Source organism: Cryptotermes secundus, unplaced genomic scaffold (genome assembly GCF_002891405.2).
Source record: "Cryptotermes secundus unplaced genomic scaffold, Csec_1.0 scaffold1754, whole genome shotgun sequence".
NCBI lineage: Eukaryota > Metazoa > Arthropoda > Insecta > Blattodea > Kalotermitidae > Cryptotermes > Cryptotermes secundus.
In genome coordinates, this window is record NW_019729940.1 from 153,534 (window position 1) to 180,313 (window position 26,780).

Sequence of the window (26,780 nt, forward strand, 5' to 3'; positions counted from 1 at the left end):
AAGGATCATTACCAATATCGCTTACTTAGAAATTCTCCAAAATTTTCCCATCCCACAGATTGACAAAGATTATCATGAAGGTCGCATATGTTTCCAGCAAGACAGCTCTTCTCCTTACTTCAATGGAAAAGTGTGCAGGTATCTCATCGCAAATTTTCCAAACCAGTGAGTAGACTGAGTGGGTCCAACGTCATGGCTATCTCAATCACTCAATTTAACTCCACTGCACCTTTCCTTATTGGGTTTTTTAAGGATGTGTAATTTCCACCTTTACCAGCAAATGCTGATCTACAGGCAAGAATTAGGCTACAGGTGCAGTTGCACAAGTCACGCCAGGCAAGCTACAGTGGACCTGGCAAGAAATTCATTACAGATGGTATATTTGTCATGCAACATCTGGAAGTCACAAACTGTAACTCTGATCCATCAGACAAAATTTCATGTGTTTGGTTTTCATTTACCACTTATTAATAAATGTATATATCCTCTCAAAGTCAGAAAGCTACCTAAGAAACACCCTGTATAGTGTCAAATGGTAGGAAGATCAGTGAATAATGAATCAGTAGGAATTTGGAATTATTATCCTGGAACTTGCCTAGAGGGACTGAGGAAGATTATGTGAAACCACAGCTAGGATGGCTGGCATTCCAGCTAAGATATGAACCAAGTTCCTCCGAGAAATAAGTCTATATCATTACTGCTACAACAACCTGCTTGGTCAGTATGTATCTGTTATGTGCTCAATTGGTTATTACAATCCTGTATCAAATGCTTAATAAGATCTAAGAGTTTGTGGCAATGGTACATTAGTACAAATATTATGTTTCTGGATATTATCCACCATCTTGTCTAAAAACCATCCTGTTTATTTTTTCAAAACACGTTTTGGAGACTGGATTTTGTCTCCCTTGGCAGGTAAACCCTACTCAGTTGGGCCCAATCGATAGAGCTAGTCCCTATCTCCGGGCACCCATCCTTAAGTTATAAACCGTCAAATATGGTATGGTATAATGATTGAAAACTGAGAAATAATTTCAGATACTCAGTCCTTGTAAGAAACATGTAAGCTGATCAAATATGCAATACTGAAGATGACATTACACAACAGGGAAAATTTACAAATTCACAGGTTATTTTACAGTGAATCACTCGGAATAATTAGAAGATTTGTTACTGAACATCTTTAAAAATTACTTGCCTTGTACATCAGAGCCAAGTGATTGGACACATGGTTTTCTTTCCAGGGTGGTTCTGTAGAAGCCATCTCAATCATGCAACAGCCCACACTCCACACGTCACATGATCGTCCATAGTCCTCACCTCGCAAGACTTCAGGTGCCATGAAAGCTATAGTGCCTAGTAACTGACCCTGGAACTCTCCAGGTACAGTTGCTTGTGATACCAGGTGGGCTGCCGTCCCAAAATCTCCAATACGCAGATGATGTCCTGTGCTGTCTACAAGCAGGTTAGCACCTGCACATTTCATTTCAGAATATACAATGGGTTACTGAATATTAGGCAACATAAGAATACAAAAGACTTTTAAGTTAAGATTTAAGATTTAAGTTAAGACTTAAGATTGTTAAGTTGATTGTTAATACAAAAGACATTTTTAAGGTGAGGTAAAATATAGTACAGATTATATAATCTGATGTTTTCAGGGTGGTGAAGATTCATATTATGGCTTGGGTTGACAGTCTATCTGGCTGATATCAATAATACTAATCCCTCAATGCCTTCTTGTAGAATCTGTGTTCATTTAATAAACTTGTCATTGTCAAAGCCTTCTTCTTTGTGTCTTTTCAATAAAACCTCACAACCTTCAGTATCTGATCAATTACAGCTATGTGAACTGGAAACATGAAAAAGCTCATGATCTTCATAGGGGATGCTTAAGCTAACTAGTGTCTTTGATTGCAAGATTGGAGTTGAAGGTTAGTTATAGTTTCAGGCAGGAAAATAAAGGATTTCAAACACAACAGAATAGAATATTCAGTGTGCCTCTGACAAGTTGATTTCATTTCTATGAGTATTAGCATCATTGATACTGATCATTTGCTGAAAAGCAATTTACAATGCAGCTGATCTTCTCCTTCGGGTCATTTTATATTAACTTGTTATCATACTGATTCCAGCAGCCTAATATAGTAACAGTTACTGTTTACTGGTTCAGTTAATTTCAGAATTAGTTATGAATTATTACATTAGCAATTACTCAAAAGATCCCAGGTAGCTCCAACCACACAACAAGTGAAATGTTCATATAAAGGAACGTCATATGCAAATACAGTATTGTGGTGTTGGCACAATGATCACTTAATCAAATCCTGGTCACTTGCTACACACAACAGTGATGGCTGATTAGTCTTGTATCCTGTGCCTGCTTTAACACTTCCAACATTCTCATTACTTTACACTGTGGATTACTCTGAGCTTGTAGCAATACCTGTCCTACAATAAACTCCATGGCTTTAGTCCGCAAGTGAACTATACAAATCGAGCCAACTTTAGCGGAGAGATGGTGTCGCATGGCCAGCACAACAAATCCCCGTGACCATTAATTTCAGTTTTCTAGACCAGAGCCACTACTTTTCCATTCAAGTAGCTCCTCAATTATTCTCACAAGGCTGAGTGGACTCCGTTCAAGACCCACTACTTCTCAGAAAATCTGGTAGTGCCGGGAATCGAACCCAGTACCTCTGGATTTGTAGCCAGGAACTCTGACCACTAGACCACACAGGCAGTCATATAACTGTCCTACTTGAAGTGTAAACTCAATATCAGTCTCAACTGCCACTCCTGTGGTCACATGTGAACTTGTATCAAACCAAGCACCACCCCTCATGAATTTAAGATTTTCTAACACCCCCTCTGGCTGCTGGGTTTACCTTACCTGTAGGTTAATCCTAATATTAAAGACATAAATTAATTAGATGATAAACATGTGACTGGCTCTGTCATCTAAATGAGATAGCATGTTCAAAGTGACCATTAAGAATTGGTAATTTCCAGTCTTCAAGCCAATTTCAAACTAATATGACACACACAAAGGAAATATTTGCGCTACTATAGTGGTTTTTAATAAAACAAGAATTAATGGTGCCCTGTCTGTTACTCCTAACATTGGAAATACGGTTATGAATGTTTCTAGTTTCTGTATTCACAGGAAAATAAAGTTACGTGCCCATTTCTGCCCTTTCAGTATTTTTCTTACAACAGATGGCTTGCTACTTACATATAAATATACAGATAAAATAATTTACATTAAATAAATCAATATGATTAATGATTCCAACGTTTCAGAGGAACTTACTACCTCCATCTTTACGGTAGAAGTGGGAAGTACACTCACTCATACTTTTCACATACATCTAATGCACTACGTCATAATTCAAAGTACCTCGATATGTTTAGTATACAGTTCTGAAATATAATTTAAAACCAAATGGAAATTAACATGCTATATCAAAAGAATATTTGATGATCATCATAAAATTTAGCCAGCTACTAATCTAACATCTTCACAAACCTGTAGTTTGTCTCTTTCTGGTGACAATCATTTACCGAGTGTCTTCTGTAATGTCCATTTTATATCAGACCTTAATCAGATTGGAGATTGGAGCTCTCGGTTCCTTAACAACAAAAGTGCTGCACTTTTAAATCTTAATTTTATTAACAAGCAGTTAAAACAAGTGTTACACTGTACCTTTAAGGTCACGATGCAAAATGCGATTATCATGCAAGTAGGATAGTCCTTCAAGAATCTGCTTAGTGTAACGAAGTATAACCTCTTCACTGAATGGACCATATCTATCAAGCATTCCAGCAACAGAACCGCCCGCCATCCACTCCACAAACATGTTGAAGTGGCCTCCTTGCTTTGTGGCACCTAGAATTCGTACTATGTTTTCATGCCTCAATTTAGACATTGTCATTATTTCCTCCCGTATTCCGAGCTCTACAATGGCCTGTTCTTCTTCAGAATTTCTGCAAAAGGGCACCTTAAAAAGGACAACAACAACAAAATAAGTTTCTATTTATATATAACACTTAATCATGATGCAGTCAAAACAAATCCTAGACAATTACTATTTTATTTGATATACGAGGTGTGTTCAGGAAATAACGGGAATTTTAAAATNTTAGGTACCATGTTTTGACAACTGAAATTATGGGCAACCAATGACACAATTATTTTCCTGCCACAATAATGCAGTTATGAAAACATTTAATATAGGAAGTGTCTGCTTCCAACACAATAAAAATATATTTAAAATATTCAGAAGTCAAGTGCACCACAAAAAATTGTTTGCATAAACCTTTTATGATGGTTCAGTGTAACCATGTGAGAGTCTCTTTCACATTTAAATTCCTCCCAATATTTTTATACTGACCAATTAACTAAATTAACATTAAACATGAACGGGTGCCTCAATTCCATTACATTACAAACAACAGAGGACTGAACTGTCACTTCTTTTTCAAATTTCCCCATTTTTATAGCATATTTCATGGCTCCTGGTCCTTCTACGATACCGTTCAAATCAACATGCTAACTTATGCTGGTGTGTCCTTCTACTCAGCGAATATAATTGCCCAGACATGTATGACTGGCTTTATTCTCATTGTGAATGATGAATGTTAAAGTTTCTGATTAAGTTATGGGTCTGTGTGATGAACGATAAGATACATGGTTTATAATTAAATTGCTCAATTGCTTACTACTAATTTGTGGTTGTTCTCTTTATATTCATCCTCAACAATGCCATTTTCTGCATCACCATCATCTCAGGACCACTGCCACCGTACCCAGTGTTAGGCTCAATTTTTATCATCATCATAATCGTTGCTTATAAGTATGGCAAGGCTCAGTTCTCTTAGTAATATGACCTCAAGCAGTCATCCTGTACCAGCCACTGATGAACTGACGATGATATAGATGTGTAGGGAGTACAAACAGGATGATGACTGGTAGGGGTAAACTACAGTACTTGGAGGAAGCTAATGAGACTCTAACAAACAAGTCACAGCAGAACAATCATCACATCAAAGCTAGAGGAAATAATAGCACTGAAAATCTGTCCAAATGTTCAAAAGGTAGTAACTCCACTATTAAACTTGCCACATTTTGCCTAACAAGAAAATGGTAAACTTACTGTTAAAAATTTGCTTCTGCTCAGCCAATGGTCCACTTGATTTTGCTATATGGAGACTTAACTGCAAATAATGCATATTACAAATACCTGTTTGACAGCCATCAGCGTTCCAGTTGCCATATCTTGAGCCTGATAACACGAACTAAATGCTCCTGTTCCAAGTAACTGTCCACGCTTCCAGTCCAAGCCTTCCAAATATGAACTACACTTCACTCCACCCTCCATATTCTGCAATCATAGGTAGAAGTTAGTACACATCCTATGGCAACACCATTCATTAAAAGAGGAAAAAACAATATTAGTAAGTACCTTGTCTTGAGGGTGAATTGCTGAATCATCCAATTTCAATGGTGAATTAAGGCCTGGGGTGGAAGGAATTTCACACTCAAAATGATTTCCACAATCACTCAGATCAAGAGGAAGAACCAATTCTTCTCTCATTCCATCTAGATATTCTTGTGCCTGGCCAGATGCTTTGTGGATCTCTTGGATGGGCAAGGTATGTGGGGCCAGAGGTGTAGTTTGTGCCATCACCTTTGAAGACAGGCTACCAAGGGAAAAATGACATTGCTCCATGTGCTGGTGACCATCTTCCACTTGACAATTTTCACATCCTTGCCCAACAGCACTGCAGATACCTCGGTAAATGCCATTCAGTTCAGGCTTTGTAGGAAGCAATTCATCCTTTTTCTTATTTGTGAAAAGACTTAGCAACTTAGAGCGTGAACCACTCCAACATTTAGACAACGAAACCTGAACAGGAGAAGTGCCTGACAGATGTTGAAATTTGACAGGTTTCTTGTTCTTTACTTTTGAGAAGTCAAGAGGCAGATCCCTTGGGTGGTGTGATGTGCCACGTACTGGTCCCATTCCTGTCTGACAGGCAACACTCAGCACTCTGCTGGGTTTCGCTATTAAAGGGGAGATCAGGGGCTTCAGCACTGCACTGGTGTCTAGTGGCGTTGATCCTACATGCTGAGTTTCGTGTTGGCAATTGTACCTTTCTTCTGCTACACAATGAGCTGCCTTGGCTTTCTTCAAGCCCTGCCCAGACCCAGCTACCTGAGACTGAACCTCACATCCAGTTGCTGCTTGGTGAAGTCGCTTTCTTAAGCGTACCTGCAAATTATGGTCTAAACCTGTCAGCATGTTTAGCACTTGGTTGAAAACTCCATGCTCCTTGGCAGTCATACTGGATGAAACAACAAAAACGTGACGTGCCAACCTGGCTACTGATCTATGTGGACTTCGCAGTGCTCTCAATGAAAACTCAACTACTGTAATGAGACGATTGTAATTGTGCAGCTTGTAGCCTGACTCACTGGGATAAAGTGGCAAATACTGTAAACAAAACTCATCTGGGAAATCTTGAATAAGATGAACCAGAATTATGAGACGTCCTGCTAGCCACTGCCAACTGACTGTGTGAAAACTCCACTCCTCCAACACACATCCAAGTATCAGTTCCAGCCCTTCAAAACTTCTGCAACTGGGACTGTCTGAGACATTTTTACCCAAAGCAAGTTCTCCATTCTGCCCTTTAGCAAGCTCCACCAAAACTTCTGCACTGAGACGTGAAGTGCGATGGTTTTGATCAGCACTCTTGAGCAGCAGGATTCTAATAATGGGAAGGATCAACTCCTCCAGCTGACTCTTGGAGTGACAATTTGCATAGTTCAGCAACACTTTAAGGCAATGCTGCAAATACACAATCATCTTTCATTATTATATAATACAGTCAGTTCATGTATATGAAATAATTTGCTCTATATATATTTTGCCAAAACTTGATATAAGAGATGACAGTAAAATCAGAAGGAATATAGCTAACTGACATCACAACATAGGCGTTTCCAATATTAAGGTAAACATTCCATTATATCCTTTCTCAGTTCCACAACTTTTCTCATACTAATGAAACATTATACAGTTAACTGCCAAGCAGGTTCAATTTTGAACTACATCACTGATTTAACGCCCTCACAATTTGTCCATTTCTAACACATACCTTTCCACTTGCCTGAAAATTCTTTGGTTTTCTTTTTTAGCCAATTCTTCCATAAATGTATTCAGTACAACAGTTGAAGAATGCCACCTTCTGGGATGTGGCACTGTGTAGATCTTGTCTGAATCGACGTTCCTCTAAAATGTCAGTTCACACAAGATCTACATGATGCCACATCCCAGAAGACAGTATTCATTATAGTCACTGCTGTGAAAACCTCAAATCTTACACAGTACAACAGTTATTCACATTACATCATTTCTATGAATATAATGCAAGCCACAACTTACAATGGAGCAAAGGAATACTTCAAAGACTGGGTCAGCAACGACCATGGTGAGGATCTTCATACAGAACCAAAGCACCTCTTGCTGCTTCTCCTCACTGTCAAAGTAATGGCTTGCAACAATATAATTAATCAGTTTTCTGACTGCCACTTCACGGGCTTTCCAGTCTCGAAAGTAGAGGCATAACACCAGGTCTGCTCCAAACAACTGTAAGATCAAATTATCAAATTATACATTCTACCAAAAATTATTCTGCATCTATGTTAAGTTTCCCCTAATCAGAAAATACTGTATTCAAGAAATGTACAATCATGAAAGTGATATCTGAACAGCTGTCCATATAAAAAAGGCTGAAAGTGCACTCTATGGCACAGGTCCAACCAAGCTATGCTAACCTACCGTAACAATGAACTAACTACATGAAGCTGACTTCTTCTTGAGAAGCCAACAGTTGCTCAGCCACTCAAGAAACAACAGTAAACTAACCCAGAAAAATGGAACCAAACTTAAGAATGAAAGAGCACATGTGAGAACAGAAACTCACTGACATATGGGCCCTCACCTTAAACTGAACTGTCTAGTAACAGATCTTCAGCAACATAGTAATTAAGCTTGACAATGGACAGAATTCTAAACCTGTTCAACACAGTTCACATTCACACAACCTATTCAGTGTTATCCTCAAGCCTCTAGGGCTCCACATCAAAAATTCAATATATTTCTCTTTTCACCATCTAAGCTCCATGTTAACTAAATTTAAGCTTTTTCATTTAATTATGTGAACTGCGCACCACTTCCTTCAGCTTACCTGTATGCACATATCATATTTTCCTATATGTATCAACTTCTATCCTTTGCATATTACATACCAGCAGATTTTTTAATTTAAATATCCAAGCATCTCCTGCCATTGCTTCTGAGAACGTCTACTAAGAATAGTTTTCCTTTCTTTATTTATATGTGTATGATGGTTTCAGTACTCCAGAATATTGCCACATGACATCTAATACCATATTACCTCCATAGTCTGTATTATCTTCAATAACCTGCATACCTCCTCCTCCCAGAATGTGAGCAAGAACTGGGGCAAGAAATTTATTCATGAAGTTTGCAACACTGCTCATACATCTCAACTTTCAGAGCTTTCTGTTCCATTTGCGCACATCTGCACAAGTGCAGAGTATGGGTTTACCTCCGGTATATAAGTACTAAAGGCATGTATTTACAACCCTTCACGTGGATGGAAAACTTAAATTAATTCAAAAGTGAGAAGAGGGCATTCATGCTGGAGAACAATCGTAGCCAGAGTCCATTTCATGGCCAAAAGTGAAATATCCTCAAACAGAAGAAACCACTGTGAATATGACAAACTGCAGACTGGATGGGCAGTGTCAAACCAAAATGTGCCAGTCTGAGACATTTGCACTGGCAAACAAACATGGAATCCAAGATTAAAGGGAAAAAAACAAAAGCAGGGACAGATGGTGAGGTTTTTTGCAAGAAAAAAAATATATATATATTGGGGGGGGATTCCCTAGCAGTGACAAATTTTGATCTGAAAACTAATGGACTGTAGTGAATATAAACGAAGAGCAGCACATTCACACTGTTTTGAAGTCTTCCTGCTGGTATAACTTTTGCTTTGTGGCTAGTGTACATCATCCTTAATTTCTCTTTAATCTTTCCTGGTCTGCAGAAGGGTGTCACTCTTCCTCGGACATCTGGACTCACCTTTCACCAACTGCTAGGCTTCATAACTATATAAGATGAAAGCTGTAGACTCATACAGTACCACAGACTCTAGTTATCTTGTTCAAGTGGGTCTCTACTGGGAACAGCCAGTCAGTGGACAGTCATGGCACTGCAGTTGAGAATGTGAGGCTATTTGGAGCCACAGGTTAGGTACAAGATAATCGTGAGCTGATAATAACATGAGCAGAAGAGGACATTGTTGGGATCGATTACCAGGCAACCACCAGTGTAGATAAACTGAGAAGACTCAGTGTGCGCTACAGTGAATTGTAAAGTGTGCAAATCAGCAATAGCACTATAATTCTTCATAGATACAAATTTTAAGAGCCCAATAAATCAAATTACCAATACAAACCCTGTATCTAGTAACTAAATACATGACAATATGTTCTGAATTTCTCTACCATATAACCAGGGTCAATTCTGAAGAATCTATCTGCTCTCTTTGTTTTGAGTTTCAATGCAATTCCTGTTAACCATCTGTGAAAACAGATGTGGCCATGGTTGAAACTGTCAAAACACAGCCCTCTGATATAATTCTGAACCTGATCCATCACCACCAAACATAAAAATCTTTTTCCAATTCAATATCTGCTGTACTCGTATCTGATCACTCTGGCATCTTTCCAGAAAATTTCACTTTCCATTTTGTCCATGGCACATATCTGATTAGTTTATTGAGTTACAATGACATCACAACCTATACATTCACATGTAATTAGGTGCCCTGTATTGAGTTTCACTAAACTCTGAAAAGAGACATAAGTGATACATGTAAAAGTTAATCAAGATCTATAAGTAAACTGGTCTTTAACATAAAGTAAACAAAATAATTCAAAATGGCATGATAAAATTTAGTGCAGATGTGTGTGCATTACTGTCAATGAAACTGGTATCAGAGTTTGGCCACTGTTACTAGCATATGGACAGGATAAAACTAAAAGCTGCCTTTTAAGTTTTGGTTTGAAGCACAATAAAAGGAAACACTGTTAATACAGCAAAATCATACCTTTGCCCACTCACTAGCAACAGGTAACTGTTCTGATGGAATGACCCCTGCATCAGCAAGAACTTCTTGAAATGCCTGGGCACTATTAGATGACATTGACTTGTATCCTGACGACCCAGAATCAAAACTCATAAATGGTGAGACTGATGACTCGCTCTCCAGAGCCCTGGGACGTGATTTCTTCACCTGCTGTGTTATCATTGCACCAAACTTATGAGCCATGTGAGGTGGGTCCACTCTGTAAAATGTGGTCTGGTGACGATCTGCTGAAACCCTTTGTTTGCAATCCAGTTCTCTCATACTGTGAGTTTGGGAGACAGCCTCAGTGATCCACGGATGTCGGCACAAAGGACAGAGGACAGTCTCACTTTGCTGATAGCATTCTTCTGCCCCTGCAGATAGAAAAAAAGTGTAACACCTCATTTTTTAACATAATTTACCCCTAATTTGAAAAAATGAAAGTAGGCTTATGAAATCGCCTTGCTGCCTGCATGTTAGTGTATCCCCCCTACTGTTGCTAAGCAAAAGTTTGGTAAATATGTTCCCATGGCAAAGAATACACATGCATCAATAGAAGAAATATTGAACAAACCATTTTCCATGCAGTCTGGGTCATATCAAAGGAAAGTAGGCGATTAGTTCTTCCCAGAACTTCTTTTTAATTTTACATTTTGTCCTCGTATATTCTGACTGATACTATATAGTCTAGATACCTACAGAATAATAAAATAATTCACAAATCAGAACAACAGTATGGCTCAGGAGAAACAGACACATAAGATTTTGTTAAGCCACTACAATGGCATATGAGATCTAACTTATGCAACAAGATGGAGTCAAATCTGAATACCATCAAAAATGGCCTAGCCTTTATTATTTCAAACTGCAGCTAAAAGATATTTTAAGAACTCACTTGCTGAACTTTTGAGCAAGTGTGAATCACATATCAATTAGTAACTTCCAACATGAAATACGACTGACAATACAGCACAGTGAACAATCAGTGCAGGGACAGCACATCACTTGAAGGTAAACATGTGCGGTCAGAGGATTTTTCAGGATTATGCACACATCTGTATATCATTCTGTCTTTATACAGGTAAATGTATAATTAATGTCAATTCTGAGCACAACACCAAACAATTTAGAATACACTACTTTATTTTCCACATCAGGATATAAGGAAGTTTTGACATCTGACATGACTGTTCAATTTGTGGTCTTCTGATTGTGCCGTCACGTACTCTTGTAAGCAGATACCAACATTCCGACTGAACATGTAAAAACATGAAAAAATGTAAGGGTGTGATCTTGACAACAAAATAATTTACTTTTAAGTGAATGAACTTTTGTTGAGTTCTGATTTTGTGTATATCTCTCTTAAGTGTGATGTGTAACTTGTATAAGTACAATAATGTTCTGGGACACAGAGAAAAGAGCATGAAAAATGTAAATATCTCAACAGCTGCATGAAGATGCTAAGCTAAATCTGAAAATCATGCTGTGACAGCTAGACTCTGGGCTAAGATTTGGCCTTTTATGTGGAACCTCCTATACAAAATCTGGAGGACTAAATACAGTAATACCTTGTTTGTAAATTTTTTAAATATTTTGGCATGCCACAAGAAAGCCAGAATGGATTAGGAGATCAGGGATGATTTCCTAAGTAAAGATCAATGTTCCCGCGACAGCGGCTAGGAATCGGAACGCACCCATTGCTATACAACGGCTAGCAGCAGTGGAGTTTCCACTGTTACACACGAATTGTTGAGGCAGCCACGTATTCCCGCGTTCATTGCGTAACAGTGGGTGGAATTAACCTTTCTACAAGGTATTCCTTATTGAGTTCAAGTGCACATTATGAGAGTCCAATGTAGACAAGAGTCCAGTAAGTGTGACTCCCAACAAGAGCTAAAGTCAGTTTAGCTCAAACTAGAGCAGAAGTCAGTCGTATTCGACTTCAGCAGGAAAGAGTTCTTATCCACCTAGAACAGAGGAGCTCTTATCTGACTAAAACAGAAGTGTTGCAACACTGAAGAAGAAAGTCTAAAGGACGTTATACGTTCAGAATAATTTAAGTGTGAGTGTGAAAGTGACTGTTCAATAAATATTCGTTCAAATCCAAGAACCCACACAATTTCTTCTTTCGTTGCCTAGCAAACACGTGACAATATTTTCATAATGAGATGGGAAAAAATTCTCTTTTGAAATACAAAGGAGTCCAAAAAAAGTACTCACTCTTTGATAGTCAATATCTTTGGAACAGAATGACATTTAGTTACAATTCTTGCGCGGTAGTGTAGTGTAATGTTTTCTCAACAGATGGTGAAGGTCACATGAGTCACGTGAGTGTCGTGCCGCATGCACGCTGCAAGCAGAAGACAGCAGCAACAATGGCTGAAAGGTTGTTCTTTGAGCAACACAAGGCTGTATTGAAGTGGTACTGGAAGTACGAAAACATTAAAGAGGTACAACAACAATGGCAGAATGAGTTTGGAACTCAGCCACCAACACGTTGAACAACTGCCCGTATTCGGGATAAATTTGAAGCCGACAGTACTGTTCATGATGTGAATAAGCAAAGATCTGGGCAACCACGGATAGTAACAAGTCCAGCTTCCAGTGCCGTGGTGTTGCAACACTGGTCAGGTGTATCTCGATATGCTGCAGACATCAATTTTCCTTGCCGTTCGAGAGCTGTTTGGAGATGGAGAGATTTTACCTATAACAAGATGGTGCTCCATCTCACTACCATCGAGATGATAGGGCGTACTTGGATGACACTCTACCTGGACAATGGATAGGTCGAAGAGATGCTATTGAGTACCCACCCTGCTCTCCAGACCTAACACCTCTCAAATTCTACCTATGGGGAACCTTGAAGGATGAAGGTTATTGACAAAAGCCAGCTACACTGAACACACTACAAGAAACAATCAAAGCATTGTGTGCAGCCATCACACCGAACACACTGACAGCCACAGTTCGCTCAGCAGTTCGGTAGCATCGATGCTGTTTAGCCGCTGATGGTGGTCACTTCGAACACATACAATGACTCTCTCTCTCTCCACACAAGAATTGTAACTTCATGTCATTTTGTTCCAAAGATACTATCAAACAGTGAGTACATTTTTTTTTGGACCCCTCTGTATATAATATACATATTTTACTATGTGAATTTTACACTGACCTGTAAAATGTTAAAGTTTTAATTTTAATAACATAGTTATATTTTTCATTTATACAAGTTTTACATTCTTTCCTAGTATATCAATATAAGAGTTAAAAGTTAACGTAGGATAACACTTCAGTTGCTTTACTTACAGATGGCCATGCAGTGATGATGCAACTTATTACGGCAGCCTGTGACACAAATTACCAAGCTTTCTCCATCAACCATCTCCAACAGACAGATAGGACAGAGCTCTTCTTCTGCTGGTCTGAAAGAAAAATTAGATCATAAATTCATCCAAATTTCAATTTCACATGTATTGCAAATCCAGACTCAAAATGTAATGCTGACCTCTTCATCATCCACCAGCCTCTTCACAAGTATGGGCCCACTTATGACAAAATCTCTTCTACTCTTTTCTGCCCTCATGTAAGTGCTACTCTTACGTGTCAACTGCTCTATTCTGTGCACATTTCCTCATTCAGTCTATTCACCCAGCTACTGGTCCCCCCAATGACACTACCTGTCATCTTTTTCAATGCTTTCACAGGAATCCTATTGTCATATGTGCACAACAAATGTCCATACCACTGCATTCTTAATTAAACTAATTATATTTTTTAAGTATACTGTACTTTACTTTTCATACAACACATACACATTTTTGTACATGCACATCCACAACTAATTCAGAACATTTATGTGTTATCATTGCTATAACAACTTACTTGACATCTGAAGCAGGGGGACACTCAGCAGTACATCGACTAGAACTTTCAGACTGCGGCGTGGACTGTGAACCTGACTCGCACTGAGGCTGTCCCACATCTTTTCGTATATCATCTGGAAGCACACTAACCCTCGAGTTTCGACGTTCTTGGTAATTATGGAATAGTGACTCCACCTGTAAGAACAGAGAATGCGAAAAAGTCAGCTCTCTGACATGTTCCAATTCACAATTCTTAAAACAATCCTCAGGATATCTGATAGGACGTCTTAATCTTGGGATCAGCCCATCATAAGGCCTCAATTTACACAGGAAAATACAACAGATGAAAAACCAGCAGACATAAATCCATACCTCTGAGTGGGTTTCAAACCCACATATTCATTACTGAAGCAGTGCAAGATGCATACATCTCAGCTCACACAGGCAATGAGATGAGCTCATTTTGCTCAGATTTAAAGTGATATGTTAAATTACTAACAAAGAATTTATAATAACTCTGCTTTATTTACCAATTCATTTGTTTGCTCATTTACCTTAATTCTATTGCTGTTATAGTATTCTGACTGAATAATGTACAGCAAGAAAGTTATGTCATATTGTGTAAAATGTTGGAAACAGGAAGCCGAAGCACTTGTGAAATATATTATAGGACCATTGTAGTACCTGCCCATAAGGAACAGGCAATGTAAGTTACTGTTTTAAACTGCAATACATTCATTTTCAAGATTATAATTCTGGGAGCTTCACAGTGGTGTATTTTCTCTATTCAAATGTTTGAAAAGTGAACTGAATAAACATCTACCGAAGATGACAGAACAATTATAATTTCAAACTGTTTATACATCCCTATGCAAACAAACTGATTAGCAATAATGGTTTTCACATGTGTGTAAAAGGTGCCCAGTTCAAGTCTCAACTGTGATTATACTGACTGAATCTTTCCATGGTTCTCCTCTATCACTCAAGGCAAATGACAGGATGGTACCTCAAATTAGGCTATAATCATTCAATGAATAAATTACAATTAAACAAATGCATCCAAAAAAAATAGTTTAAAAATCAGTGCCTTAATCTAAGTTAATGCTACTCTGTACATCAACACTTGCCTCAAAGTTCTTCAGTTCCTTGGCATATATTCTTGAATCACTTTCAGGTACTTGGAAAACTCTGAGCATGACAAACAACAAATGTAGGCAATGTGGTCCACGGCCACAGCTGCAAGTCTGTGAACATATTTTCACTTCAAATGAAATGACACTTAAAAAGGACACACACAGAAAATAATGATAAAGAATAGCACTGACATCTGAGACAGCTGAGTCTGCTACTTTTTATTACAGTGTGGTCAAAATATGAATTGATATAATTCAACATATTCCCCAAATATGTCAGAAGCCTGTGAAATAGCTTAGAAAAGTACAGACTAAGAACAGCTTGCACAAAAGGACCCCATGGTGGCTCAAGTATACTTGACTGCAGCAAGGGAGAACTGCTCAGATGAAATCAACTAAACAAAAAAGGAGGTGGGGAGGGGTTAAATGATTCGGAAAAGAACAATGTCGTGTTGGGAGCAGCAATTGTGTCACATTGATGCAAGTTTTCATGGTGAGTCCAATAAAGCCCCCCCCCCCCCTCCAAAACAAAGCACTGTCTCCACCTGTTAACGAACAATGCCTCACACAGTCAAAACTGAGCTTTGCACTGGTATTAATGAGGGCCACCATTATAATCTAACTCAGCTCTGGGACTACTATTAATTAAAAGGGTGAAACAATGTTAATCTGATGTCAGGATCTGAAGGAAATTATGATGCAGAGAAAGTGTACTGGTTCACTCAGGGGTGACACACACAGGTGACATCTCAGTACAGTGTGGGATCACTGATATCCATATCAGTGACATGCCCCCAAAAATAAATGACTCTAGAGTACAGGGTAATTAGTACTGGTTAACACATTTATAGACATTTTCATATTCGGTTCCCTAATTCAATGTGAAACATAATTCTAAATTATAGGAGACTGATTCCTTGGTGATAAAATGGAAATGTCTGCTGAATCAAATAAATACAAATTTACAAAACATTTTAAATTACAGTAGAACTTGGTTATAACGTCATCAAAGGGACCTAAAAATAGTGTCGTTATAAACAAATGTCGTTGTAACCGAAATGGGCACTTCTACAGTAGCCTTATGTTAGTCACGTAAAAATCTACCAAAAACCGAGTTAAAATGTTGCATTTTTTAGTGAAATACGTAGTTAAGTACAGACTAACGTAACATTAACGTGGTATTGCCCAAATGTGTAATATCAAAGACATATTACAGCACTTTTCACTGACAATACACACAGCACTAATACTGTATATTAAAGGTAGGCCTACTCACCAAATTACAGTAGATTACATCAATTGTTGTGCCTTACTGTACCTAGATACGAGTACAGTAATCAGTTATCTTCATCTGTTTCCTGTTACTTGCCCAATACACACTTTCTAAATTACGTTCAGTGCCCATCTCAGAGAAATTCAGGAATGAAAATGACGTTACATACGAGGTTGATGCATTTGTGCATGTCGTACTAAGCAAGGTATAAAAACAGTTGCTTTATGAGGAATTAGTTCGTACCATTGAATATTTGACGCAATAGACAAGGTGTCGCAGAAACCGAAGTTGCTATAACCAAGTTTTACTGTACTTACATTTCAAAGAGAAATTCTGAACATAACAAAATACAAGCTACTTTACAATTATCACAAATTTAGTCAGTATTAAAGAAAATATAAAATAAGGAAAGCCCCAGACCTGTGGTCCAATGACTACACGATATTTGTGCTCTGGAGAGTCACCTCCCACCAGGAACGAGTTGGGGCCTGTCTGCTGAAGAAGGTACAGACGGGCCTGTTGCACCCTACGCACCCGGTTTTTTACAGCTTCCAATACAGCAGGATCTAATGCTCCTGGGCTTGAAGGCCGGCGTGTTGAATTGTTGCCCGGGCTGGATGGCCGCTGAAACAATAACATTTTCATTACCACTGTATTTCCTGTTTAGGTGATTCTGTATATTTGAGGGAAGTCAATATCAGTGATTTTCTAGGGAAACTGAAACAAACACAATTCATGATGCAAGACACTACACAGCAGTTCATAGCAGAGGCGATATTTTGACTACTCACATTCTGAAGTAGGAAGGTAAAGCAATGCGGCATATAATTTCACATGTTGCCAGTAATTTTTGTAGTGTTTGTTCTGATGCTGTCAGTAACTCAGACTGTAGAGCATCATACTGCCAATGTAAAAGAACGGCCTCACCAAAGGCATGCACTAATAAACGAAACTTCTGAAGCACTATGAGCAATACTGTGGCGCCTTTCTTTGAACAGTCCAATTGGAAGGGGGAGGGGGAAACTGTTCATATTTCCAGCAGGACAGACACTATCACACATAGAAAAAGTGATTCAATTAAGGCCCTATGGACTGAATTGAATCAATGAATAATCAATAAGAGGTTATAACAGTATAAGGGCACATGCAGCTTTTATCTCTGAATAAACCAGCAACAGAAATTAACTGAAGCAAAAAACACTACTTAGAGGCACTACTACAGAAATCTATGATGATGTTGATGATGTTATGGAGATCACAAAAAAAGTTCAACTATCATTATGAGGATCGTATGTCATTGGGACATTTGTTGAACACTGGAGGATCCCTTTTCCCAGCTGCTAAATCTTGGTAATTTCAATGTTTTTAAGAAAAAAAAATGCTACCATAAATTTTCTTCCTTCCGCTTCAGCCACTAGTTCATATTTAACAGCAATGAAGATGCCAGCCTCTGTGATGAGCTACTATATACACAACTGTGTGACAATGCTGTCACAATTCCTTTTCTAATCCAGATTTTTAAGACAGTATCCCATATGAAAATGGTATTAATATAATGCTTGTTACCATAATCAAAACACATTGATGTATTCTATCCAGAGAGTGCAATCTAACACCTCAGCTAATCTGAACAGGAAATGAATCATTCACCCAACAAGCTAGAGTATTCAGGGCATGCAAAGAATGTCCCAAAACTTCCAGACAGACCCCTTTAGTAACGAATTCCCACACACACACACACACACACACACACACGTTACCCCTTTCCAGGCTGATCTCTTTTATAAAAAATGCTTTGTTTCAGTTCTATATTTTCACTTATATTTAATGTTAATGAAAGAAAAATAAAAAATGGTGAGATATATATTTTATCTTGCCCTCTGAATACCAGAGATATTAAGAGGAAGGGATGTGCAAACAAGAATGGAATTACAGCAAAACTCTGAAATGTGAACACACTCCACCCACAGAATTTTTGTCTATGTTCATGTTAGGGAAGTATCACTGACTCCTTTGTATTTGAGAGGGGGAGAGAGGGGGAGAGAGGGGATGTATGCTCATTATGTTTCTTGCATTGGTTTCATTACAACTGAACAAAACTACACGAAAAGTAAACAGGATTTGTCATTAATATAACAAATGTACTCTTGGATTATGGCTTCTACAAATGGCACAAACAGACCATAAAATATTGTAATAGCCAGTAAATTAAGAAAATACATAACAAATATTTACTTGAAAATGATGGCGAGATTACTGCTTCATGCAACTGCCTAAGATTAATAATATTTTAAACATCTCTGGTTATTACAAGGGGAAACAGGGCAAACAGCTTAGGAGTTGAAGAGAATGAAGACAAGAATAAAACACACAGTCAAATTACTTAGTTAACAGATTTAATTAGGGACCTTCTGAACTGTACATCACACAGAAGTATGCACAACCAAGTCAGGCTGTATTGAAGAAAAGTCCCTGTAGTTTAAGAGACATTAAAATGAAAATACTGCACTTACAGATCGAGGAATACTGGGTGATCTCCTTCTCATGTGACACCCCTCCCCCTTCCCATTACCTTCAATAGGAGGAGGGGTCCTGCAGCATCGGGGTGGAGGGCAGGCTGTTTTGATTAATGCCTGCAACAAAACACGTCAAAGCTGAAAGTTGTTCAGCTCTCAAGCAACAACAGTCTTTAACAAGCCATTGTGATGGCCTAAACCAGGGTTTCAAACCTTTGACAATATGACCACCATCTTTCACTGTGACCCAATGGGAAAAAAATCAATAAAATAATATGAGAAGGTATACAGACTGAACAAATTAATAACACCCACAGAAAGATTTTTGTTAAAGTTGTTTCTTTACATAATGCAGAAAGCATGTCAGTCTGTTTCCTTGCAATACACACATGCTACAGGCATGCCAAATCAACTGAGAAGTGTGTTTCTTTCATTTGGTTTTAATCATGTCAACGTCATGCGGAAGCCTTCCACAGCGAAGCACTACCCAATTAGCTCTCACCATGGCAGCTTCAACATGCTAGCATTAGTCACACCTATGCTTACATAACGAGAACACTGCAACTCCTGGTGCGTGGCAGGTCCGTCACCATATCAACTGATAGGGTCAAGCAGGCCTACATCCTCAATGGGACTGACAGCAAGAACACCTTCAAAAGCCCCTGGTCTATGCAAAAGCGACCATAACATCACCTGCCACACTGCCACGGCCCACCATACAAACTACGCGTTCCTGCCGCCACATCCATTTCCCCACTCGCTTCAGCATCTGAGCAACCATCTCCACGGGAGCGCGGGGGTGATTTGGGAGCTTCCTGCAGTGAAGCAAGAACTACCCAATCAGCACTCACCATGGCAGCTCCAATGCCCATTGGTTAGCACGCCACCTAGCAATAAATGTATAAGGATGTGGATGTCCGACGCACTAGCATCAGTCCTTGTACTAAGACATTCACAATATAGCAGCTATTATTTAAAGCAATTTGCCTTTCACAGTAATATTTTCCTGTAATTGGTGCAACAATTATGCTTGGCTGTTATTCTGGGGTCACGCTTCCCATAACTTTGAAGCTTTTTGTAATCATTGGTAACATTGCTGAATTTGCTTAAATATGCAGAAAATCCCTCTACATACTACCCACCCAGTGACCTAGGAACAGAAAATTCCAATGTAATCTAAAACAAAATCCCCTGATAAAATGCCATCCCACTAGCCACATCAGCCAACCAGCATCTGTGTCAATACAAAAATACCGTTAAACATTATAATTGAGTCCAATACAGCATCATGTAATGTTTTCCACTGGCTACACAGCAAGCTCCCTCAAATACACATATTTTGTGTAAAAATACACCAACAACTTCATGAGAACACTAAAAACCCAAATGCAGTATGATTACTGTGGTGTCTGAATACAGATTCCATAAACTACAAGGCAGAACAAATGTCAATTCCCTAGAGTCTCACTTATCTGGTACAATAATCAAAGCTTCATATCATATTTATCCAATGTCTGCAACTGGAACATGTAACCATGAGCAGACAAGACTCGCATGGGATAGAAAACATGTTTCTGAAGAATTGTGTTTGAGCACCCTTTAAAAAAATGTTATGCATAGTGTAAGGCAGAGGTGAGTGGTAATCTTAATATTCCAACTGCTTTTCTCAAAGGAGAAATATCCCCTGTATCCAATGAACAGTAAGCAAACTTGTGAACCTCTGAGCAAGTCTTGGCATGGTAGTGAAAACAAAATTTCTTGTTGCCTGCTGGGAATTTACCCCATGACATTCAGTCCACAGGAAGTCACTTCACTGACTGAGTTATCACAACAAAGCAAACCAATAAATTAAACCTCATTAATGAATAATGTATCCAAAAAATGCTGCAAAAACCAAAGTTGTTAGTGCACTGAAGTAAAAGGAAAGAAGGATGCATCCTGATCCAACATAATACTCGACTTACCTGTGCAGAATGTTCAGTCACTCCTGACAAACCCATCACTGGGTGACGAGCAATCTGTAACAACGCAAATACATTAAACAATGTACAAAAACGGCAAAATAATCTATATCCAGGAGTTAATAACTGGTATTGCACGGAAGTTTGGATTATTAACTGAAATACTGTAAATGCAAGAAGTTCTGCCAAGTCCTGACTACATATTTGTCCTTCACTATAATTTCAGTATCTGATACATGCAAAAAAATGTAGTATGTGCAATGAAGTCAATAAAACAACATGAATGCAATTCTTATGCAACTAGAACTGTGAATGTAACAATACAATCAAAGTGGCAATGCCGTTGCCAGAGCCAAGTTTCATAATGATTAACTCAAGGCATTTAAGTAAGATTAAAGTTATTACCTCAACCATTTGGGAAGTTGCTGCGCTGGTATTACTGATAGGATGAATTTATGAAGTAGGCTGTTGTTATTGCCTCAGACAGCATGATTTATTTACAATGCTTTATGATAATCTGTTTAGGCATTCAAATAATATTTAGGTTATTACTTGAACAATTTGAGAGGCTGCTGTGTTGGTGTGCGTGATGGGAGGGATTTATGAAGTAATTTTCATTTCATGCATCCTGTTGTGCTATAATATACAATTTCTTTATTAAAGCCATCACACCACAACTATATCAAGGTCAGTGCCTAGTTTGGCTCTGCTACATGTTTCAGCTATTAAAAGCCATCATCAGGCAAATACATGGCTAACATATACTGTATACACCACTGAACTGCAGTACTAATAAAATTGGATACAATAATATTATATGCATTAAAATACTTGGCATAAAAATACAATAAATTAGATTATTTAAACAAAAGTTATAGAATAAAACAAGAATAAAATTCTTCGATTGATGCTTCACATCATCGAGTCAGTCGTTGCTTTTTGTGATTTTGTTGTGTTCACACGGACTAAATGGAGTATTCTATATTTTGTGTATATATAATAAACTGTTATTGGAGGCTCGTGATGTAGATGTAGTAATATTAATGTCAATTATTCAGTCGGTGCCTCATCTTACAAAGTATTGTCCGTTCTGTAGGGAATGTCGTTGTTTACGTTGTGATTACTAACCGCATCTTACAAGAACTAACAACTGTAGGTCGAATAATATAAGTATCAGAATAAATACAATTTTATTTTCCACAAAATAATGTACTTGGTTTGTCAGTATCCATTCGTCATACGCATGCGAGATTCATTTTCACGACCATTCTCTGTAAAGCCGTTGCTATAAAACCGCCGCGATAGTTCGGCAACTTCAACGACATAGTTGTACCGCTTGGAGTCTAAACAACATGTTGCAGGCGAAATCGAGAGTATAAGAGTTCCACGCATTATTTCATTCATTTTATTAATCCTGTACATCATGATACGTGTACAATGATATAGGACAAGTCTTTCAGCTAATAGACATTATTAAATTACAACAATCTTAATACTAAAAAATTATATAAGATATACAACATTTTATACATTATATACTACATACTTCTGCTTATATCAGTAGCCAATATTCGAGAAGTCATCGTTCAAATAGTCCTTCGTTTAGTAACAGCACCTCTGAATAAGTAACTTCTTCAATTCCCTTGTGAACTGATTTTTGTTTTCAATATTTTTTATGTATTTCATCGCGCGCATAATTTTCAGATCAGCCATCTCCCGCCGTCCATCGCCTATAGCACCCCGACTTGAAAGGAATGTGTTTTTCCTAAACGCCGTAAAAACAGTTCGAAACACTTGTACTTTTCACGTAGGTTCTTTTAAATCTTCGTTAATACTCGGTACGTTTCACTATATCCAAGCATGTTATGGGCTCTATAGGTGTTTCAGACGGGATTATATGTATTTCAAGGCGGCCGCATTCACAGAGACAAAATTAAACGTGACATTAATTTTACTGTTCTTTGGTGGAGGAAGTATAAAAAGTAAATGCCATATAGAAGTTTCCAAACTTCATAGCGCCTTTCCGGTTTGTCCTGCCTCCTGTATGAACGTAACTGGGACACCTTCTGACTTAAAAGGAACAATTAGTATCCGTATTTTGGTTCGATGCCTGAACTGAAAGTATTTCATGAAGACTGTAATTCTAGAGATATAACATTTTACAAGAGTACGAATGAACCTCTCCCAAGGATCTCAGAGAAATTTAAGATATTTAATCAAATTTAATGTGGAATTGAATGTGCTTTCAAAATTGCTTACGTTTTGTTCTCAACCTGACCGCATAGAAAACGACGCCTTCAACAATTCTTCGTTGCCGCTGGAACGTGTATACCGAGTCATTACCTTGCAACGACAGGGGAATACACAGGCCCACAGATTTTCCTTTGATAATACACCGATCGCATAAAAAACGAAACGTAAAACAATTCTTTGTTTCGTGTATTCGTTGCAGTGGAAAGGTGTGCACCGAGCCGTTACCTAGCAACGATACACACATCGACACAGACTGATGAGACTGAAGAAGCATGCCACTGAGATGGACTCAGGTACCGTGATATCCATATTAAGTTTCATAAAGATCGGTTAAAAAGCCGATAGGGGACACATGGACATTTAGACAGGATGAAGATCGCATACGTCTACTTTTATTTTTTTTTTTCAAAATAAGGAGAGCATGATAACAATGTAGCTGAAACGGCGGCATGAACTAACCCAAAACTGCATCTAGATATACTGCGACCCACGTATCTGAAATTTTTCAATTACTGCAGAAGTGGAAACACTTGGAGACTCGACTTACAGCGCCGAATATAAGCGAAACTAACACTCGTCTTTGTTTCCTTCGTGATTCCAATCGCGAGTGTCTTCTATCTACAATGTTGCTCCAACACTCAAGATACGTAGCTCTATAACGTAGATCTTGAGCCTTACCAAGAAGCATGGTATGTTTTATCCGCGGGCAATGTTCTACAACGGCTCGAGATATGGCATCGCTGTGCTGCTCACACTGCTACTGGTCTTCCTACAACTCCGCCTAACGTCTGTAGGCTCTACAACTTGTTCACGGAGAGGCCCAATTCTCAAGCAGTCAATTCCAGCGTCATCCGTAACACGACCTTCAAATATGCCATAACTGCTTACTTCCATGTCCTTACTTCTTCCTCTCGGTTTATAATAATCTCTCCATATTATATGCGGCCTTATAACCCATTAGTTCGAACAAAGCGTCGTCAACAATTCTCTAAGACTGTGCGGGTACCAACCACCTTCGTATTTAAGCTAATTAATATTTTGGGAGCCAGTATAGTGTCTAGCTACGGGATGGAAGACCGAGAGGTCAGAGTTCGGGGCTCGGTAGGTTCAAGAATTTTCTATTCTCCACGTCGTCCAGACAGGCTCTGGGGTTCACACAACCTCCTGTCTACTGGGTGCCGGGGGCTCTCTCCCGGGAGTAAAGCAGCCAAGGCGTGAAATTGACCACTCACCTCCAAGTAATGCCGAGGTCAAGAAAATGTGGGTCTATACATGCACTCCCCTATACGCCTTCATGGCGTAGTGCTTCATTAGTTAAGTAAAGGGACAACTTTAACGATTTACTTAAAAGTTTATCAACCCTATACGGCATTCAGAATTCATCGAGAGGGTTAGCACTGCGGTAATGGCCGTGCCCGCATCCGAGATGTCTGAAGTGATTTCTGGGATTCCGCCTTTCCCCGGTGTGGCAATCGCCAAGATAATTTAAAAGCGGCCACAGCTCAACCGACGCCGACCTCAGTATGCGACAGTCATATGCTGCCCGACATTTGTACGTGGTACCTAAATTAAACTTCCATGTTAGCATGTCTCTGCTGTGTACACGAATTATGACATAACCTTGCCGATAAAGCTTTGTTCTTGTTGGAGACATACCTACACGCCTATTGTTAATCACTGTTTGCTTTTCTAATATATCTGTAATGATTGCGGCAACTGATATTTACCTGTAAACAGATACTGAGCTTCGGAGTGGTATAAGAATGGTTCATTATTTGGGACTGTTATCCTAGCTTCGCTTCCTATGCTTCGCGTCTGCGACTGATGCGGCAATTTTATACATCTTTTGTGCGTTCATATGTTTTGTGCTGCCACCTTGGGGCTCGAGGTAACATCACTTACGTATCATTCGGATACTTCCATGGACATCGAAATATTTACTAGAAGTCTGTTTGCCGCCTTCCAATCACGTGTAACGATACTAGCTTCGTGTTTCTTACGCTGCTTCGCCTTTATCAACTGTACGAGTACAAAGCGCTGAGAATTTATCAAGCGGGTTAGCACAGCGGTACTGGCCCTGCCAAGCATTCGAGCGGTATCCAACGTGATTTCTGGGATTCCATCTTCCTCAGCACAGGCCATTACAAAAACAGTGATTTAAATAGGCCACAGCCACTTCATATTACGTCCCAATCGGCTGATTATTCATAACCATGCTAGGACAGCTCATTCGATATTCGAAGTGTTTACGGCTGACAGTGCGTCATAAAATAACGTACTATACAACGGTCAGAGTCGAATTAGATGTGAAGAAGTTGAACAATGGCAAGCAGGTAAGAACTAAAAGGAATCGAATGTGGCCTGTATGAAAGCGCTATCCAATCAGAGAAGAGATTCATTGTTAATGTCTTAACGGTACTCTTTATTCCAAGACCCTCAACAAGATGAGCGCTTCAAGGAAGCGCTGTCTAGGAGATTCACTATATATCCTGCTACCTTCCACAACCCTTGCCTGAATCATTACTGCGTTTGATAAACTCTCGGAATTGTCCTGCATTAAAATCGGAGCATTTTAATGACATTTTAAAAACGATTATAATTCTTACTGATACAAACTTGAAATAGGAGCCGGAGTAGCGCAGTCTGTATAGCGACTGGCTCCGGGCTGGACGACCAAGGGGTCAGTAGGGCCAAGAATTTTCTCTTCTTTAAATCGTCCAGGCCGGCTCTGGGGTTAACCCAACCTCCTATCCAATGGGTAAGGGAGGCTTTTTCCCCGGGGGTAAAGCGGCAGGGGCGTGAAGCTGACCACTCGCCTCCAACCAGTGCCAAGGTCAATAAAATGTGGATCTATACATCCACTCCCACATACGCCTTCATGGCGTAATGTTTAATTAGTTAAGCACGGGGACTTTACCTTCACAGGCTTGAAATAAACACATAATAAAATAGGAAGATGTGAAATTGAAACCCAACTGCTAGTGTAGGTAAGACGAGAGTCGTTGGCAGGAAAAGTACCCATATAATGAAGATGCTTATTCGTGTTGTGATTTACAAGCAGCGTGCAGCTGCTCGCCCGAACACTGACTACATTTCTCTTCGTTTCATGCGGATAATGTTCTTTGCAATCCTTCCTACATCACTGTACAACCTTAAACATTAAAATGTATGTATTGGTACAGTTATCACTTATCCTTCTTACTAGACAATGGTGAAATGGTGAGCGTGCCTGCTTCATTTGGTTTACTTAACTTACACTTCAGCCATGAAGATGGCGGCGACACGTTACTCCGAAAGGTCAGTTGACTTTCATAGGACTACACGGTATTATATCGCATAAGACAGAACATTTCAGGATATCCAATATATCGGGTGTCCGGATGAAAGGTACCCAAAATAAATAAATAAATATATATATATATATATCGGAAAATAATTGTCATACACGTATCCGGTTTATGTCAACGAAAATGAAAACCCTGCAAGCTTTTTTTTCCCCATTCCCGGCTTACGCGCATGCGTCGCAACATTTCTGCCACCATGTTAGGAATCAC

At 38.9% G+C, this 26,780-nt stretch overlaps 1 protein-coding gene across 2 annotated transcripts in view; it reads right to left on the reverse strand.

Annotated features, from left to right (window-relative positions):
• LOC111865903 (mitogen-activated protein kinase kinase kinase 1) overlaps nt 1-26,780 on the reverse strand; it is a 53,138-nt gene that overhangs the window by 2,974 nt on the left and 23,384 nt on the right. For both annotated transcript variants that reach the window (XM_023854341.2, XM_023854342.2), the window contains exons 3-14: nt 20,977-21,030; nt 19,010-19,129; nt 16,917-17,120; nt 15,218-15,334; nt 14,110-14,285; nt 13,534-13,649; nt 10,210-10,601; nt 7,452-7,655; nt 5,466-6,854; nt 5,244-5,384; nt 3,707-4,001; nt 1,199-1,473 (exon numbers count right to left, since the gene is read on the reverse strand). In XM_023854341.2, the coding sequence (XP_023710109.1) occupies nt 1,199-1,473; nt 3,707-4,001; nt 5,244-5,384; nt 5,466-6,854; nt 7,452-7,655; nt 10,210-10,601; nt 13,534-13,649; nt 14,110-14,285; nt 15,218-15,334; nt 16,917-17,120; nt 19,010-19,129; nt 20,977-21,030 (3,483 nt within the window). The remainder of the gene's footprint in view (nt 1-1,198; nt 1,474-3,706; nt 4,002-5,243; nt 5,385-5,465; nt 6,855-7,451; nt 7,656-10,209; nt 10,602-13,533; nt 13,650-14,109; nt 14,286-15,217; nt 15,335-16,916; nt 17,121-19,009; nt 19,130-20,976; nt 21,031-26,780) is intronic.